The following is a 17243-nucleotide window of genomic DNA, read 5'->3' as shown; positions in this document are numbered from 1 at the left end:
CCCCCAATTTAGGTAAGAATAGGGACATACTCATATCAGGATGAAGGTAGTCCCAAAAACAGAGCCTAGAGTTTCAGGTTGCACAATGAACAAGCCCAGGAGATGGGTTGCACAACTGTATGAATACTATACTTGACACTGCTGAACTATAAAAAATAAGATCAGGTACAAAAAATATATATATATATCAATGCTCCAGGCAGCATCTGTGTGAAATAACAAAAGAAAATATTGGCACACAATGTACATAATTCCATTTTTGACAAGGCAATGACTAGGGCTCCAGAGCAAAACTCCACAATTCTGATAACTTATGAGAAAATATTTATGCAGAAATAAAGACTGGCCTTAGGGGTGCCTGGGTGGCTCAGTCAGTTGGGCTTCTGACTCTTGATTTCAGCTCAGGTCATGATCTCAGAGTCATGAGATTGAGCCCCACTTTCAGCCCCGTGTTGGGTTCTGTGCTCAGCGGGAAGTCTGCTTGAGATTCTTTCCCACTGCACCCCCACCCCCAGCCCTGCTCACATGCACACGTCCTATCTCTCTCTTTCATTCTCAAATAAATAAATAAATAAATACATCTTTTTAAAAAAAAAAGATTGGCCGCATGTAGTGTTACATATTATCTAGGGAATGGCATTTAAATAATCTTATAATCATAGCATGTTTCATTTATGGAATCATTTTGAATAAAGTAAGAACGCTAGGGTATTTCTCCATTATTTTGGCTACAAAGCCTGCTTGTAGTTAACAAATCAGTTAAAAATTATTGCTAGATAGGCAGATTTCAGGACAGTACCTATTCCTATGTGTAAACACCTTAGAGAATTTTGTTCACTTTGGGGAGACAGACAATGATACATTTACTAAACTGCTGCACAAACCAAACCTGAGGGGAAAATCATTTGAGAGGTCAAGTATTTGTATGTGCATGAAAATTGAAAGGTTCATGGAAGCTTATGGAATACAATAGGAGATCTTGAAAACATCCTTAAGGCATTCAAACAGAACCTGCAGACACTCAAACATCAGGTAGTTGAGGACATCCAGACAGATGATCCAGTAGGCAGCGGGGGCTGGATCAGAGACTCTAAGGTACCACCTCCTGATTAGTCTCCCCTTCTCTCTCCTTGGAGGAACAAATCCAACTGGTCAATGAATAATGCAGCAAAAATTTCTGCTATACTATTAATTTTTTTAAAGATTATATTTTTAAAGTAATCTCTACACCCAACATAGGGCTTGAGCTTACAACCCTGAGATCAAGAGTTGCATGCTCTGTCAACTGAGCCAGGCAGACACCCGTATACTGCTGAATTTTTAAATATCATTCAAGTACTCTACAATTACCTTTCAACTTCTAGTAAATGTCAAATATACCGAAAATACATTTTTTAAAAGATTTTATTTATTCATGAGAGACAGAGACATAGGCAGAGGGAGAAGCAGTCTCCTCCTGGGGAGCCTAATGTGAGACTCGATTTCAGGACCCTAGGATCACACCCTGAGCCAAAGGCAGTTGCTCAACCACTGAGCCACCAAAGTGTCCCCTGAGAATACATTTTTATTTAAATTTTGTTCATTAACATACAGTGCAATATTGGTTTCTGAATTCAGTGATTCATCACTTATGTACAACACCCATTGCTCATCACAAGTGTCCTCTTTTTTTAAATTTTTTTTTAATTTTTATTTATTTATGATAGTCACAGAGAGAGAGAGAGGCAGAGACACAGGCGGAGGGAGAAGCAGGCTCCATGCACCGGGAGCCTGATGTGGGATTCGATCCCGGGTCTCCAGGATCATGCCCTGGGCCAAAGGCAGGCGCCAAACCGCTGCGCCACCCAGGGATCCCACAAGTGTCCTCTTTAATACCCATCACCCATCTAGCCCATCCCCACTCACCTCCCCTCCAGCAACCCTCAGTTTGTTCTCTATTGTTGAGAATCTCTTATGGTTTGTTTGCCTCTCTCCTTTTTCTTTCCCCCCTCTCCCTATGTTCATCTGTTTTCTTTCTTAAATTCCACATGAGTAGGATCATATGGTATTTGTCTTTCTCTGACTGACTTATTTCATTCAGCATAACATATCCTAGCTCCATCTATGTCATTGCAAACGGCAAGATTTCATTCTTTTGGATGGCTGAATAATATTCCATTGTGTATATAAACCACTTCTTCTTTACCCATTGATCTGTCGTTGGACACTTGGGCTCTTCCTATGATTTGGCTATTGTTGATAATGCTGCTATAAATATCAGGATGCATTTACCCCTTCAAATCTGTATTTTTGTATTCTTTGAGTAAATACCTAGTAGTGCAGTTGCTGGATCGTAGGGTAGTTCGTAGGTAGATTGTACGGTAGTTATGAAAATACATTTATTGAAAATAAATTTGAAACTGTTCAGTATGCAAAGAGAAAACTGATTTGGTGGCATCATAGCATCAGGAATTCAATTTGAGGTAGCAAATGACCCTCTTTTAGAAACTGCTCATGACATTCATAAAGATTTGTAACTTAGAACATAAACCAAAGGCACACTTTGAAAATCATTTACTCTTAAATGGTGTTTTAAGTGAAATTAATATTTAAGGTAAAATACTGCAGGAATGCAATTCAATGCCCTATAAGCACCAAAGAAAGAAAGTATAACACAAGTGATATGTTAAAATTTTTTGAGTCTTAGTGGTGAGCATGCTGTTCTTTGCAGGTTCGTGTATGTTTGAAAATCTCTAATGGTAAAAAGTTTTAAAAACAGCACCTTAAAAAAAAAAACAGCACCTTAATGTCTACCAGCAAACATCCTCAGTTTCCACCCAATCTTTTAAATAATTATTTGGTTACTAAAGTTTATTACTGAAATAAAAATCCCTGGGTGGGATCCCTGGGTGGTGCAGCGGTTTGGCGCCTGCCTTTGGCCCAGGGCGTGATCCTGCAGACCCGGGATCGAATCCCACATCGGGCTCCTGGTGCATGGAGCCTGCTTCTCCCTCTGCCTGTGTCTCTGCGTCTCTCTCTCTCTTTCTCTCTCTCTATCTCTTTCTCTCTGTGACTATCATAAATGAATAAATAAAAGTTGAAAAAAAAATCCCTAGGTTCACAGGGAGCTCAGAGTTCATGTTGTCTAGCCCCATATGGGTATAAGAGCCTTGCCCAAATCCCTAGACCTAGATCACCAGGTCTCTGCTTGATTACCTTCTGCAATGGAGAGCTTCCCACCTAATATCTCACTGCCTCCAAAAGTACCTAAAGGTGACCCAGAATCAAAATCACATACACACAGCCACACACTCACACAGTCACTTACACACTGTCATACACACACACATACACACACACACATTCACACAATAAACTGGCTGGTCTGATGATTCTTCAAGCCTCAATCTCTGAAACTGTGAACTACTGTGAACACCTCCAAAGCCTCTACCATCCACAGGGGCTTCAGAAAAGCCAGCCTCCTTCCTTGGCCAGTGTCTGCTCTCCAGGGGCCCTTAGCTCCACCCTGCCCCTGTGTGGCTAGCACCCAGCAGAGAGCCTAGGGCAGGAACAGGGCTGTGGGAAGATTAATTTGGATGCAGAACAGGTTTGAGGAAGTGATGCTTGCTGGGAGAGGCCGTGATTTGGCAAGAAGATGACCATGCCTATGAGAGTCCAGAATCTGGTGAATGTCTACCATGCCTGGGTGTCTGCTGTCACAGAAAAAATTGAACCAAACAAAGTTAAACAGGCACAGGAGACTTCGTTCAAGAGGATGGCAGGGGCACCTGGGTGGCTCAGTTGGTTAAGTGTCTGACTCTTGATCTTGGCTCAGGTCATGAGTTCAAGTCCCATGTTGGGCTCTATGCTGGGTGTGGAGCCTACTTAAAAAACAAACAAACTATACCCAACAGAGGAGAGAGACTGAGCTTGACTCCACCAAAACAAAACATGGTAAGGATTTTAAGCCCTGGATGGGCTAGTGGAACAGTGCTACTCAACAGTGGGGGGGGGGGGGGGGGGTCCATGGGATGTGTCCAGCACACTATTATTTCTGAGTTTCCAGGTGTTTTTCTCTGAGATCAGGCCATCTGTGTTTGCAAACTATCTTCTACTCAATTTCAGCTCCTACCCTCCCACAGAGCCTGGGAGACAGGGTGCTATCTCCCTCGAGGATGATTTTTCGAAGGGAGGGCTCCCAGGTCCCTGAGAATGGCCTTCCAGGTTGTAAAGCTGCTAAGAGACTAGAAGAAGATTTACCCACATTTCAAAGAGACAGAGAAAGAATTCACAACACCAAGTTTTCTAAAATAAATGCCCTAAGGAGAGGGAGGTCAAAGGCCTGTAGCCAGGAAGGAAAATTTAGTGAAGCTCCGGGACCATTAATGGTCACTGCCATTATGTCAGCCCTGTCCCATCCGTCTGTGGGTCTATGAATCTAGGTCTCTGCACATGCTTGGTGCCCACCCTGCATGGCACAGTGAAGGGTGTGGTCCCAGCAGGTAGCTCCACCAAGAGGCAGAAGTGAGACAGGTCAGGAGGTGCTGACTGGGGTCTCTACCCCAGCTCCAGCTGCCTGCGGGGGCATCCGTCTGTATGTCCCCCTCTGCCCACGGGTCTGTCTGTGTTCTCGGGGAACAGTGTGTTCCTCTGGTTTTCTGCCTGTGTCTCTATCTCCTCCAATATTTTTCTATTCATTCATTTAGTAATCTAATAAACATTTATAAATAAATATTTATTATGTCCTGTTCATCAGGGTGCCTCTCTTCAGGTCTGGGTTTGTCTGGGTGTCTACAGTTACATCTGTCCACACTGGATATGACTGTCTTTGCATTCTGTGTGTCACTGCCTCCCCATCTGTCTGTCTGTCTCTCTCTGCTTCTCTGTTTGTATATTCATTGGTTCATTCATTCATACAACATTGCAAACATCCCCGAGGCCTCTGAGGAGTTCTCAGCCTGACAGGGGAGACAGATAGGGTGACCATGGCTGGGTGACAGGGAGATGCCTGAGGCTGAGAGTGGGTGGATGAGTGGAGGAGACCTGGGTCATAAGAGGCTTCTAGGAGGAGGTGATGGTGTTGGTCTGGGTCTGGAGATATGGGCCCAGCATTGGAGGGTGTGTGTGTGTGAGTTTATGCATAATGTGTGTTCCAGGATAGAAAGAGAAGAGAAATAAAGAGACCATATGTACCAACCTCAGACTGGAACACAATGTGGGGAACAGGGTTGAAAGAGATACTGCAAATAACAAATTCCCCAAATTACAGGTTATAGGACTCTAGCTCCCTCTTCCCTCAGACCGGGAAATCCAGACCCCAATCCCTCTCCCTCCTCAGCACCATGGACTCATCATGGCCCCATCATGATTATCTAGGAGGAGACCAGGAAGGGCGGGGGTGGAGGAATCCCGGGCAGGCTGGAGAGCCGGGATGCCTGGGGCTCAGCAGGGAGAACCAGCCAGACAGAAATCAGAGCAGGAGGAGCTGTCCTGGGTGTCTCAGCTCAGCTCCACAGCTGACAATGGGAGCCCCCAGAACCATCCTGCTCTGTCTCTTTGGGACTGTGTTCCACCTAACAGGTACTCAGACTTTTGAGATAGGTGTTAAGAACCTCAGACTCCTGGGTCTGAGGAAGGAGGGGGCTGGGGGCCTGGACTCCTGGGTCTGAGGGAGGAAGGGGCTGGGGGCCTGGACTCCTGGGTCTGAGGGAGGAGGGTGCTGGGGGTCTGGGCTCCTAGGTCTGAGGGAGGAGGGGCTGGGGGCTGGATCCTGGGTCTTGGTGGAGGAGCAGCCTGGAGACTGTGTCCTTCTCATGCGTCTTCTCTGTTCTCCCATCAGTCATCTATCTTCTCTGGCATCTCTCTCCCCGTCCCTGCAGCCTCTCATCCTCCTTGCCCACTCCCCCTTCAGAGGTACTTCTGGGGAACCCTGAGGGCTCTTTCCAGAACTGAGAACTTTGGCCTCATCCTCAGGCAACCCCTTCCCCTAGTTTGGATAAGGACAAGGACATAGTTGGGAGCAGAGCGGGAGAGGAAGCTAAGCCTGCACCCCGCCCATTGTGTATCTGTCTGCTTTTCCACGGAAGACACTTTGAGTTACGTGCGTGTCTTCATGAATGTGCCTGCTGGGTCTGTGTGCATGTGCCTGTTTCTCCGTACAGATTTCATATGTGAACAAGAGTATGCTTTATGGGTCTGTTTTTCTCTGAGTTTCACTTTCTTTGTAAAAGAGATGTGTGTATAATTCTGTATATCCATGTCTCTTTGTGTTTGTACATCCCTGTGATTGGCAGGCCTGTATTTATCTCTGTGTTCATGTGTTCGGGTATTTTGATGTGTGTCTGTCTCTCTGTGTGTCTGTGCCCCATGTCTCTCTGTGTCTTGTATCTGTCTATGGTTTAAAATTGTATGTTCTTGGGGGGGCGGGGTGCCTAGGTGGCTCAGTTGGTTAAGCATCTCCCTTTGGTTCAGGTCATGATCCCCGGGTCCTGGGATCAAGCACTGGGCTCTGTGCTCCATGGGGAGTCTGCATCTCCCTCTCCATCTGTTTCTCCTCCTGCTCCTGTGCTCACGTTCTCTCTCTCTCAAATAAATAAAATCTTTTTTATGTTTTTGTAGGTCTCTTTTCTGTATCTCTAACTTTGCCTAGTTGTGGTCTCTCATATTATTTGCATGTCTATGATTCTTAAGACTATATTTGTCTCTCTCTGGGTATGACTTCCTATGTCCCTGGGTCTCTCTGCATGTTGCTTTTGTTTCTGTTTTGTTCCACACATTTTTCTGTCTGCTAGTATGATCTTGCATATGTCTAGGTTGGGAGAGTTTCCACTGGAGGGCCTGCTTTTAAGTGTGATTGTAGAACTCTGCTGTTGAAGCTCAGGATACTCTGTATGTGTTTGTGAGATTTGCATAAGCCCGTGTCAATTTAGTTACTTTGTATTTATGTCACTGTTTTAAGTGTTTTGTGTGTGTCTGTCTCACTGGGGCTGCCTATATGCATATATTTGCAGTATAAGATTGCACAGCCCATTGCCTATGCTGGAGCCTGTTTTCTACCCACAGCCTTTTAGTGCTACTGGACATCCTGAGTTGAATTTGGCAGAGAGGCTGGCAGAGCAGGAGTGAATCACTTCCTCCTTTATTTAAATCTTAGAGGGCTTCCTGGAAGAGGGTGGAGATCCAGAACAGCTTGGGGAGGGAAACTGGACTGGCAGATGCACAGAGGCCAGTATTCTGCTAGAAGGTGGAGGCTGTGGTGACCAAGCACGGCAGCAAACCCTAGTTCTCTCTAGGCACCAAGGCCTGGCTCCCCTCAGAGCAGAGCCCCTGGCTGCGAGGCTGTCGTTTGCTAGGGGGCTGAGGATGGGGGTGGGGGGAGTTCCTGGACCAGGCTCACGTCCCCCCCCCCCAAGCTCCTCTCACCCCATCCACCCCTCTTCTCTCCTCAGCGTCCCAGGCCCAGCAATGCTACAGCTTTCAACACATCTACTTCGGGCCCTTTGACCTCAGCGGCATGAAATTCCACAATGTCTCCTGTCAGCACGGATGCTCTGAGGCTGTCCTGTCCCTGGACACTGGTGAGGGACAGGAAGTGGCAAGGGGCGGAGGTGGACGGAGGGAGGAGGAAAGAGGGGAGAGAGAAAGACTGGGGTGGGAGAGGGGCGCGCGGTGGGGCAGGAGGAGACTCTGGGAGCCCGGAGGAGGGGGGCAGGGGAGGGCAAGGGGGAGTAGGGGAAGGGAGTTTCAGGGAGAGAAGGAGGAGAGGGAAGGGCAGCAGGGAGAGGCGAGGTGAGTGCGAGAGAGGAGAGTGAGATAGAGGACGAGGAGGTTAGAGACCCGGAGGAGCGCCCCAGGCCCCCGTCCCCTCCCGCCCCAGGGTACCGCGCCTCAGTGACCCTGGTGCAGAAGGGCTGCTGGACCGGCCCGCCTACGGGCCAGACGCTGTTCGACGACCGCGCGCTGCCGCCTGACTACTCGGTGGTGCGCGGCTGCACGACTGACTTGTGCAACGCCAACCTCGTGACCCACGACTCCATCCCCAATCTGAGCCCCGGTGAGCCGGAGGGCGGGGTGGGCACGGGGTGGGCTGGGAGGGGCCCCGACCCCGGCGGGGGAAGGGGCGTGGCCTCCACTGGGCGCCTCCTCCCGCGGGCTGCGATTCAGGCTTTCTAGTCTGTGAGGCGAGGCGGGCGCCCCGATGCAGTGCGCAACCCCCACGACCGTACGTCGCAATCATTGCCTGAGTGTGCGTCTACGCTCTCATGCCAGCGCCCAACCCGCCAAATCTCAGCGGCACGGAATGCTACGCCTGCTTGGGGATCCACCCGGAGGACTGCACCCCAGAGAAGTCCCGACAAGTCCGCTGTCACCAGGACCAAAGCGTCTGCTTTCAGGGCAATGGCCAAATGACCGTCGGTGAGGGGCTGGGGGCAGGGCAGAGCCTGGGCAAAGGATGTGAAGGCAGGGCAGGCCTGAGGGTAGCGTCACTAGACAGGCCTGACAAGGAGACATGGCCATTGGTCTGAAGGGGGAGGCGTGGCTCTGAGGTGGAGGTTCAAGTGCAGCTGCCTCTCTCCATTCTAACCCTCTCCTCGCTGCCCTCTCCCCTCCAGGCAATTTCTCAGTCCCTGTGTACATCAGAACCTGCCACCGGCCCTCTTGTACCATCAAGGGCACCTCCAGCCCCTGGACAAACATCGACCTCCAGGGCTCCTGCTGTGAGGGGCACCTCTGCAACAAGGACTCGGTGACCCAGCCCTTCACCTCTGCCTCAGCCACCACCCCTTCCCAGGCGCCCCACATCATGGCCCTGCTCCTCATGGTCCCCCTGCTGGTTGGCACTCTGGGAGGACCCCTTGTGCCTCTCCCTTAAACAGCCCCTCCAGCCTCTTTATGAGCAGGATGCTGGGGGCAGGCATGCCCCTGCTTCTCGCAACTTCAGCCTCTGTAATGTGGCTCACTGGGAAATGTTGTCAAACAGGAGTTGCACTCCTGTCTCTCTCTGCTACCCACCCCCCACTTCCCCACCCCCATCCTGTCCATACCTGATCAGCAGACCTGGGACAAATTGGGAAAGGTCCCCATCATCCCAGGGTGGGGAGAAACAGCCACATCTTTGCCCACATGAAGAGCAATTCTGACAATAGCTATTACTGAGCACCAGTGAAGCCCTGGCACCCCACAACCCAGTTTCCTTGCTGTGCTTCTGGAGCCAGCGGGGAACTATGATAATGTCTTTATTCATATCAACATGAGAAGTTCAAGAGGCAGCATATCCTAGAAGCTAGGAACCAAAACTCTGGAGCCAGACTGCATGGGTTTGAATCCCAGCTCTACCATCTAGCCTGTGGCTAGTTACTCAATCTCTCTACACATGCTTCTTCGCCTATAAGGCAGAGGTGAAAATAAAACCTACAATAATGACAAGCCCTACTTTGAGGTGGTGATGGTCAGAATTTAATGAGATGAACAGGGACTTGTTGGGACACAATAGCCTGTCCAGCGTGAGTGGACTATTATGATGCCCATGAGCAAATGAGATGTGAAGCCACTTGCTCAAGCTCATGTATCTGGTGAATTAAGAGCCAGGAGTGTGCCTCTCAACCCCATCATTTGCTAGGCAATTCTACCTTCCAAACATGCAAGTCTTGATTAATTTGACAGAAAAGCACTCGAGGCGAGGCTGAACCCGGAAAAATTCACCAACCTGTGGAGACTGGGGAAGATATCCTGGAAGAAGTGAATCATAAGCAAACTCCTAAAGGATAAAGAGCTCCTTTTTTATATATTTTATTTATTTATTCATGAGAGACACAGAGAGATAGGCAGAGACATAGGCAGAGGGAGGGAACCCTATGTGAGACTCAAAGGCAGACACTCAACCACTGAGCCACTCAGCTGCCCCTAGGATAAAGAGGTCTTGGCAAAGACCAACAGGAGGAAGGACTTTCTAGGTGGAAGAGACAGCATGGACACAAGTCTGGAGGTAGGAAGGAACACAGGGCAGGTGGATACATACATAAACTCATGGACTTCACACACATGGAATCCCACAGTATGTCCTCTTGTGCACATGCTCTACAATGTCCTTTCACATCCTGTTCCCCACTTAATCCTCCCAATGAGTCAGAAAGGCACACAAGAAAGGGAGTTGCATTGCCATTAGGCAAACAAGTTGCCCAAGACACAGTGAGAGGCAGTGATTTTCAGAGTAAGTGGCAGAGCAAGGATTGATCCCTGCATCTTCTGACTTCCTTAATGGGAAGCCTTATGAAGACAAGTCATCTCAGAGATGCTCCTACCCTCCTGTGAGGTCAAGAGGAGAAGTTTTCTAGATGTCTACACATTCTGACATAGAGTAGAAGCTGAAAGTCAATATCCATTCATTCATCACATTTACTGAGCACCTATAGTATGCCAGACACCGTCCTAGTTTCCAGGCATTCATCAGTGAACGGAAACAGGCAAAAGTCCCTACCTTCAAAGAACTGATCTTTCTAGTGTGGAAGAAGACTTTGGATTTTTATTGCAAATGTGGTTTGAAGCTGAGATGGTCAATCTGATGGGTCCACTTGCTAGGCTACATACAGTCTCAGTTAGTCACTCAAACACTAATCTCAGCATAAATGCAAAGGTATTTTGTAGATGTGATTGTAGTTCATGGTCAGTTGACTGTGAATCAGGGAGATTATCCAAAATCATCTAGGTGGGCCTGGGTCAGCCAGCTGAAAGTGCCTTAAAAGCAGAGCTGAGGCCTGCCTGAAAAAGAAATCTGCCTATGGACAGCATCTTCAGCCCATGCCCAGGAGTTCCAGCCTGCCTCTTCTGACAGCCTGCCCTATGGATTTTGAACTCACCTGGCCAGGCCACACAATCACATAAGCCTTGCCATAAATCTCTTAGCTTAATATATATCTCCAGCTAGTTCTGTTTTTCTGGTTGATCCCACACCGGTACAGAATTCATTGGAGAATTTATAGCAGGGAGCTACCATGTTTCATATGATATATGTCATATATTATATGTATAGTATATTATTATTTCTTATGTAGTATGTACATAATGTTACATATTGTAATATATCCATATAATGATATGTGTATATAATTACATATAATATATAACATATAGTAAAATGCACAATGTGCCATTTTTCCATATGTATACACCTGAGGAACCTCCACTAGATCAAGATACAGAATATTTCTGGTCCTGTCCACAAAGCCTGCCACATAGCCCTTTACAGGCACCTCCTATCCTGGAGGTAGCCACTACTCTGGCTTCTATCATACATCAATTTTGCCTAATATTGAACATCACATAAATGGAGTCATATAGCATGTCCCCTTGTGTACATGCTTTACATTTTAAAAAGATCCTTATGACTGGGGTGCCTGGGTGGCTCAGTCAGTTAAGCATCTGTTTTCGGCTCAGGTCATGCTCTCAGGGTCCTAGGATCAAGCCCCACATCTGGCTCCCTGCTCAGAGGGGAGCCTGCTTCTCCTTCTCCTTCTGCCCGTCTCTCTGCTCATTCTCTCTCTCTCTCTCTCTCTCTCTCTCTCTCTCTCTCCTAATTAAATAAAATAAAATCTTTAAAAAAGATCCCTGTGGCAAGAGTGGGTAGTCCACCTTCAATTCAGTGGAACCACTGGTGTGTCCTCTAGTGGAAGCATTCTTTCCTTGGGAAATAAGACTCCAAACAAGCAAAGCTCAAGGTTATGGGGAACAGGAAGCAAAAATTCTGCAAGTGAGTGGTAGGAGTAACAGTGAGAGGATCCCCTGCCACCCCTGGATACCCAGACTCACGTTCTCAGGCTGTAAAATGGTCATCACCCCAAAGCTTATGCTGTACCCTATAAGACACAGCCCCATCCTTTCAAGGTATTGACTCCCATCAGGCAACAATAAACTTAGTCATCCCATTGTTTTATCAGGTGAGATTCTTTTAGGTGAAGATGTATGAGACAGGACCAGTGAAATGCTTGGGCATGAGTCCATTGCCACACTTCATTTATTGTATAAAGAGATCCCTGGTCAGAAGCAACACTGTGTGGAAGACCCAGTAGAGAAGAAAACATTGTGCAGTCCTGGGGAGGGAATTTATGTAAATAGGAGAAGAAAGAAGAGCCCTTAATCTTCTAGTTGTCCATCTACCATTTCAGATGTGGATCTTGGAGATGAAGCTGAAAGGTGGTAAGGGAGCAGCATTAGTTTACCAAATCTAGATTTATACACGTAGGTATCCATCATTCAATGTGATCCTCTGTTCCCAGCCATGCACTGGGCACTGGGGCCCTGGAGGTGACTCCCAGGCCTGGAGGAGCTCCTAGTCTGATGTGAGGGAGGCAGATCCACACTCAGACAGCCACAAGCCTATGGTGGAGGGACATGCATGTATAAGAGGACACAGAATTGGAGAGGAATATGTTAAAGCTGCTGCCAGAGGGAGGAGAACCTGGGGACAGGTCTTAAAGCATGCCATATGGACAGGGAAGGGAACAGCATTCCAGGTTCCAGGCATAGGGACTAGCCAATTCAAAGAGAGAGAACACAAAAATAGAAGTAATCTCAGGAGAGAGTCCACAAATATTTATAATTCATTCTTCTGTGCTGGGAGATCCTGGTGAATCCTACCCTGGAGGACTTCTTGGTTTGATGGTAGACACAGGCTAGCACCCAGATGGCCATAGACCTCCAATAGATTGGGGGTGGGTGGGTAAATAGGGAGTGGTTGGATTAGAAGCTAATAGGTAAAGAAGATACCTCTGATTGAGGGTTGAGGCAATGGAGCATCAGGATGGCTACATAGAGGACAAAACCTGTGTTGGGTCCTGAAGGATGAGTAGAAGGTTATCGTGTGGACAGAGTGCGGAACAACATTTAGGCAGAGGGACAAGCCCATGCCAAGGCCTCAGGAAATGTTTGGTAAATTGCAAGAAGACAGCAGAACAAAGGCAGGCACAAGTAAGATACAGAGAGACCTGCAGGGAGGGACAGTCAAAAAACATTTATCATCTATTCTGACCTTGATGATGCCAGGGACCCAGTAATGAGTCAGATCCAACCCTGCTGTCCTGGTCTGGAAGGAGACAGTGAAAAACCCTGAGTCTCACAAGTGGTAAAGTATGAGGTATGAGGGCGCTAAGGGAGCTCCAAAGGGGAAGACCAGGGAAGGCTATTGACAGGAATTAATCTCTGAAAAGATATCTAAATAACTAATAGGAATTGGCAAAGCAGCCAGAGGAAGGGCATTCCAGGTAGGAAGGACAGTACTCACAAAGGCTTGGGTTGTATATACAGTGTGAGGAGGGACAATGAGGATGAAGAGAGTGGCAGGGTCCCCAAGGGCTTAAAGTGTCAGGTGAAGACAGAGTTCCCTGAACTTGTCCCTACAGCCAATGGGGATCTATGGAAGGACTTAGAGCAGGGGAACAGCATGGTGGAAGCCCAGTGATGGGAAGCTCTCCCTGAGACCATGCAGGGGACAGACTAGGGGGAGTAAGACTGGAGGCAGGGAAAAGAGAGAGGAGACTGGTCTCTCATTCAGGGCCAGGGTCCATTGAGTGTTGAAGGGTTGGAGGGAGAAGGAGGGAAAAAGAAAACAGAGTGTGTGAGGGCTGTGGGTTAGGAGGAGTAAACTTCCCATAAGTGGAGGTAGTGGTTTCCTCTGGAAATTGGGAAAGGATTGTTGTCACAAAGGAACACCAAGAAAGGTTCTAGGGAGGAACAATATAACAATATTCTCTCTGGGTGCCCAGGGTGATTTCATGGGGGTTCACAATATGACTATTTGTCCAAAATATACCTCTGAATGTTATGTACTTTCTGCACGTATGTACATTTCATACAAAAAAAATAATGCCAACAGCAAAGTTAAGGCCAGAGCCCAGGTCTTTGGACTCCCATATGGTGGCTTTTTAATCTTTGGTGATAGAAGTCAGAATAGTGACCATCCCTGGTGTGTCAGTTGGGAGCAAGAACAAGAAACCCTGTTGTGACAAGAGAGATGCCCTATGGCTTGATCAGGTGCTGGTCACACATGCCCATACACAGAGAGAGCTGCATCAATCTGCGTGCTTAAGATTTTCAAACCTTACAGTGTGTAAGCTGTAACTGAATGAAAAGAAACAAAATTCAAAATACGACATATAATTAAATGATATCATGTCTGGGATTTGCATTAAAATAATAGAGGAAGTGAGGAAGTGGGTGGAGGTGAAATGCAATTAGCCATGAGTTGGTAGTTGTTAAGTGGGTACATGGTGGTTTATTATACTCTTCTTTTCACTTCTGTATGTTTGAAGTTTTCCAAAATAAAAGTATATATGTATGAATGTATGTATATGTGAATAGATAAGCATGTAAATAGTTAAGACAAATACCTACTGAATGCACAGTGCCCTGGGCATTCCTTCCCTTAGGAACTCAGATGTATGCCTTTTCTCAGTGATCCAGATGTCCCAATGCCTGGACGGATCATATACGCATCACTCCTTTCCCAAGATTCATCTGACCTCTCCAGCTCAATGGAAGTGGGAGCCCTATTCAGCACCAAGGACAGATCTGTAGCTTTGGGTCTCAGAGCCACAGACCGAAACTTAACAAATTGGGGTGGAGGGACACAGGACAGGGAAATGAAGAAATGACATCCTTCCCACCTCCAGGATAGTGTGGAACAGGAAGAGGGTAGAGTCAAAGGACAGCCAATCAGTACCATTGAATAAGAACATTCCTTTCACAAATATCCATTGGGGGTCTCCTATTGCCACACACTGTTCTGAACACTGGGGATGACAAAATCCCTGTCCTAAGCAATTAAACAAATAAGAAAATAGGATTATTTAGATAATCCCAAGTGCCATGAAGACAAAACAATTAAATAGGATACATGATTCTTTATAGAGGAGGGGATCATTTTTAAAGAGATGGTCAAGAAAGAGGACTATATCTGAGCAAAGGACTGGATGACATAAGAGAATGATTCACGAGGAGATCGGAGATCAAAGCACTCGGGCAGAGGGACAAGCCAGCGCCAAGACTCTGAGGCAGGAAAGAGCTTGGCAGGTTTGTGGATCAACAGGAAGGCCAATGTGATAGAACAAAGTAGATGGAGGGGGAAAGTGGCAGGAATAGTTTTGGTAAGATAGGACTAGACATGCAGAGAGAAAGAGAGAGGAAAGGTATGAAACACAGAGATTGGAAGAGTACAGAAAGACCCAGAGGCGAAAAGAGAAGCAAAATGATACCATCTGCAATTTATAAAGTACAATTTCTATTATCTATTCCATTATATATGCGGAATATATATATTGATATATATGATATAATATATATATATATAGATCTTTGAACAATGTGGGTTTGACCAGTGCAGATTCACTTAAACACAGATTTTTTTTATAAATACAGTACTATAAATGTATTTTCTCTTCCAGATGGTTTTCTTAACATTTTTTCTCTAGCTAAGAATACAGTATATAATATGTATAACATACAAAATATGTGTTGATCAACTGTTTATGCTGTCAGTAAGGCTTCCAGTCAACAGTAGGCTATTAGTAGTTAAGTTTGGGGGAAGTCAAAAGTTATGTGTGGATTTTTCAACTGTGTGTGGGGACCGTACCTCTAATGCCCCCATTCCTCAAGGGTCAACTATATACATATTCATATGTATACATATCTTTTTATTATGGAAAACTTCAAACATGAAAGAGAACAAAATAGTATGATATTTATTATTATTGTGTAACAAACCACTACAAAATCTAGTGTCTTTGAAAAAAGACGTTATTTATTTGAGAGAGCTGAGAGCACGAGTGGAGGAGGGGCAGAGGGAGAAGTAGACTCCTTGATGAGCAGGAGGTGGAGGCGGCACTTGATCCCAGGACTCTGAGATCATGACCTGAGACAAAGGCAGATGCTTAACCACCTGAGCCACTCAGGCACCCAAAACAAAATAAAAAGTATATTATTTCTAGTGATCCTGAGGGTTGATTGGGCACTTCTGCTTGCCTCTCTAGAGGTTACTCATGCTGCTTTATTCAGTTGGGGCTAGACTGGGCTTTTGGCCAGGGTGGCTTGATTCTCCTCTGCATGGCCTCTCCATGGGCTTCGTCACAGCGTGGTAGTCTTAGAGTTCTAAGAGAACAAAAGGAGAGGCTTCTAGTTTTCTGAACAACTGGACCTCAAGCAGACCAAGTATCATTTCTGCAACAAACAAGTCAGCCAGATTGAAGTCACATGCCAGCACAGACAGGAGGAAATATTGGCTGCAAGCTTTAGAGACAATCTACCCCAAGTGCTTAATGTATACCAGGTCCGGGGTGCCTGGGTGGCTCAGTCAGTTAAGCACTCAACTCTTGAACATGACCAGCTGAGGTCATGATCTCAAGGTTGTGAGGTCAAGTCCCCTCTGCACTGGGCATGGAGCCTGCATATGATTCTCTCTCTCCCCCTCTGCTGCTCTACCCTCTAAAAACAAAACAACAACAAAACACATATCTGGTCTTGTGTTGAGGACTGTGGATATTCATTTAATTCTCAAGCATTCCTGTGACATAGGTATCATCCCCTTTTTACAGGACACACAGCTAAGGATCACAGAGCTAGACGTGAACACAGGTCCATCCCTGACTCAGGCTGTAGTCTACACAAAAATATTCAGTGGTCACGACTCCCAGACTGTGAGATATAATTATTCAGTTTTATACTAAATAGTATATATATTAAATTATAAACATAATTTAATGTATATATGATGTAACATAATGTACATCATTTTTAATTGGTGGAAAACAAAGATATATAATGGACAAAGTAAACAAAAACAGAGAGAAAGAAAAAGGTATGCACTTGGAGACAAAAACCTGGAGATATGGGCCGCCTGGGTGGCTCAGTGGTTTAGCGCCACCTTCGGCCCGGGGCCTGATCCTGGAGTCCCGGGATGGAGTCCCACGTCACGTCGGGCTCCCTGCATGGAACCTGCTTCTCCCTCTGCCTGTGTCTCTGCCTCTCTCTCTCTCTCTCTCTCATTAATAAATAAAATTTTAACAAAAAAAAAACAAAACACCTGGAGATAGAAACTGAGAAACAAGGCCGATAAGATACAGAAAGAAAGAATCAAAGACTTAGAATGAGAGGCAGATCGAGGGAACCACCAAACTTCCTTTAGCCTGAAAGCTTTCTGAGGGCAGGGATTCTGTTTTGTTTTTACTACACTCTCAACAAGAAGCAGAACGTGGCACTCAGTAGGTGCTCCATATATG

General features: G+C 46.4%; 1 protein-coding gene across 2 annotated transcripts in view; it reads left to right on the top strand.

The window, feature by feature from the left end:
• LYPD5 (LY6/PLAUR domain containing 5) overlaps nucleotides 1-9409 on the top strand; it is a 57482-nt gene extending 48073 nt beyond the window's left edge. The window contains exons 1-5 of one of the 2 annotated variants that reach the window (XM_072754500.1): nucleotides 5433-5559; nucleotides 7428-7556; nucleotides 7856-8032; nucleotides 8248-8394; nucleotides 8592-9409. In XM_072754500.1, coding sequence (XP_072610601.1) covers nucleotides 5502-5559; nucleotides 7428-7556; nucleotides 7856-8032; nucleotides 8248-8394; nucleotides 8592-8851 — 771 coding nt within the window. In that variant the 5' untranslated portion in view covers nucleotides 5433-5501 and the 3' untranslated portion in view covers nucleotides 8852-9409. Of the gene's footprint in view, nucleotides 1-5432; nucleotides 5560-7427; nucleotides 7557-7855; nucleotides 8033-8247; nucleotides 8395-8591 lie in introns of those variants that run through there. The other variant, XM_026014072.2, reaches the window with a different exon arrangement.
• The last annotated feature ends 7834 nt before the right edge of the window (nucleotides 9410-17243 follow it).

This window comes from Vulpes vulpes, chromosome 1 (genome assembly GCF_048418805.1).
Source record: "Vulpes vulpes isolate BD-2025 chromosome 1, VulVul3, whole genome shotgun sequence".
NCBI lineage: Eukaryota > Metazoa > Chordata > Mammalia > Carnivora > Canidae > Vulpes > Vulpes vulpes.
Note: the sequence above shows the minus strand (reverse complement) of the source record. Positions and strands in the feature narration are given on the sequence as shown.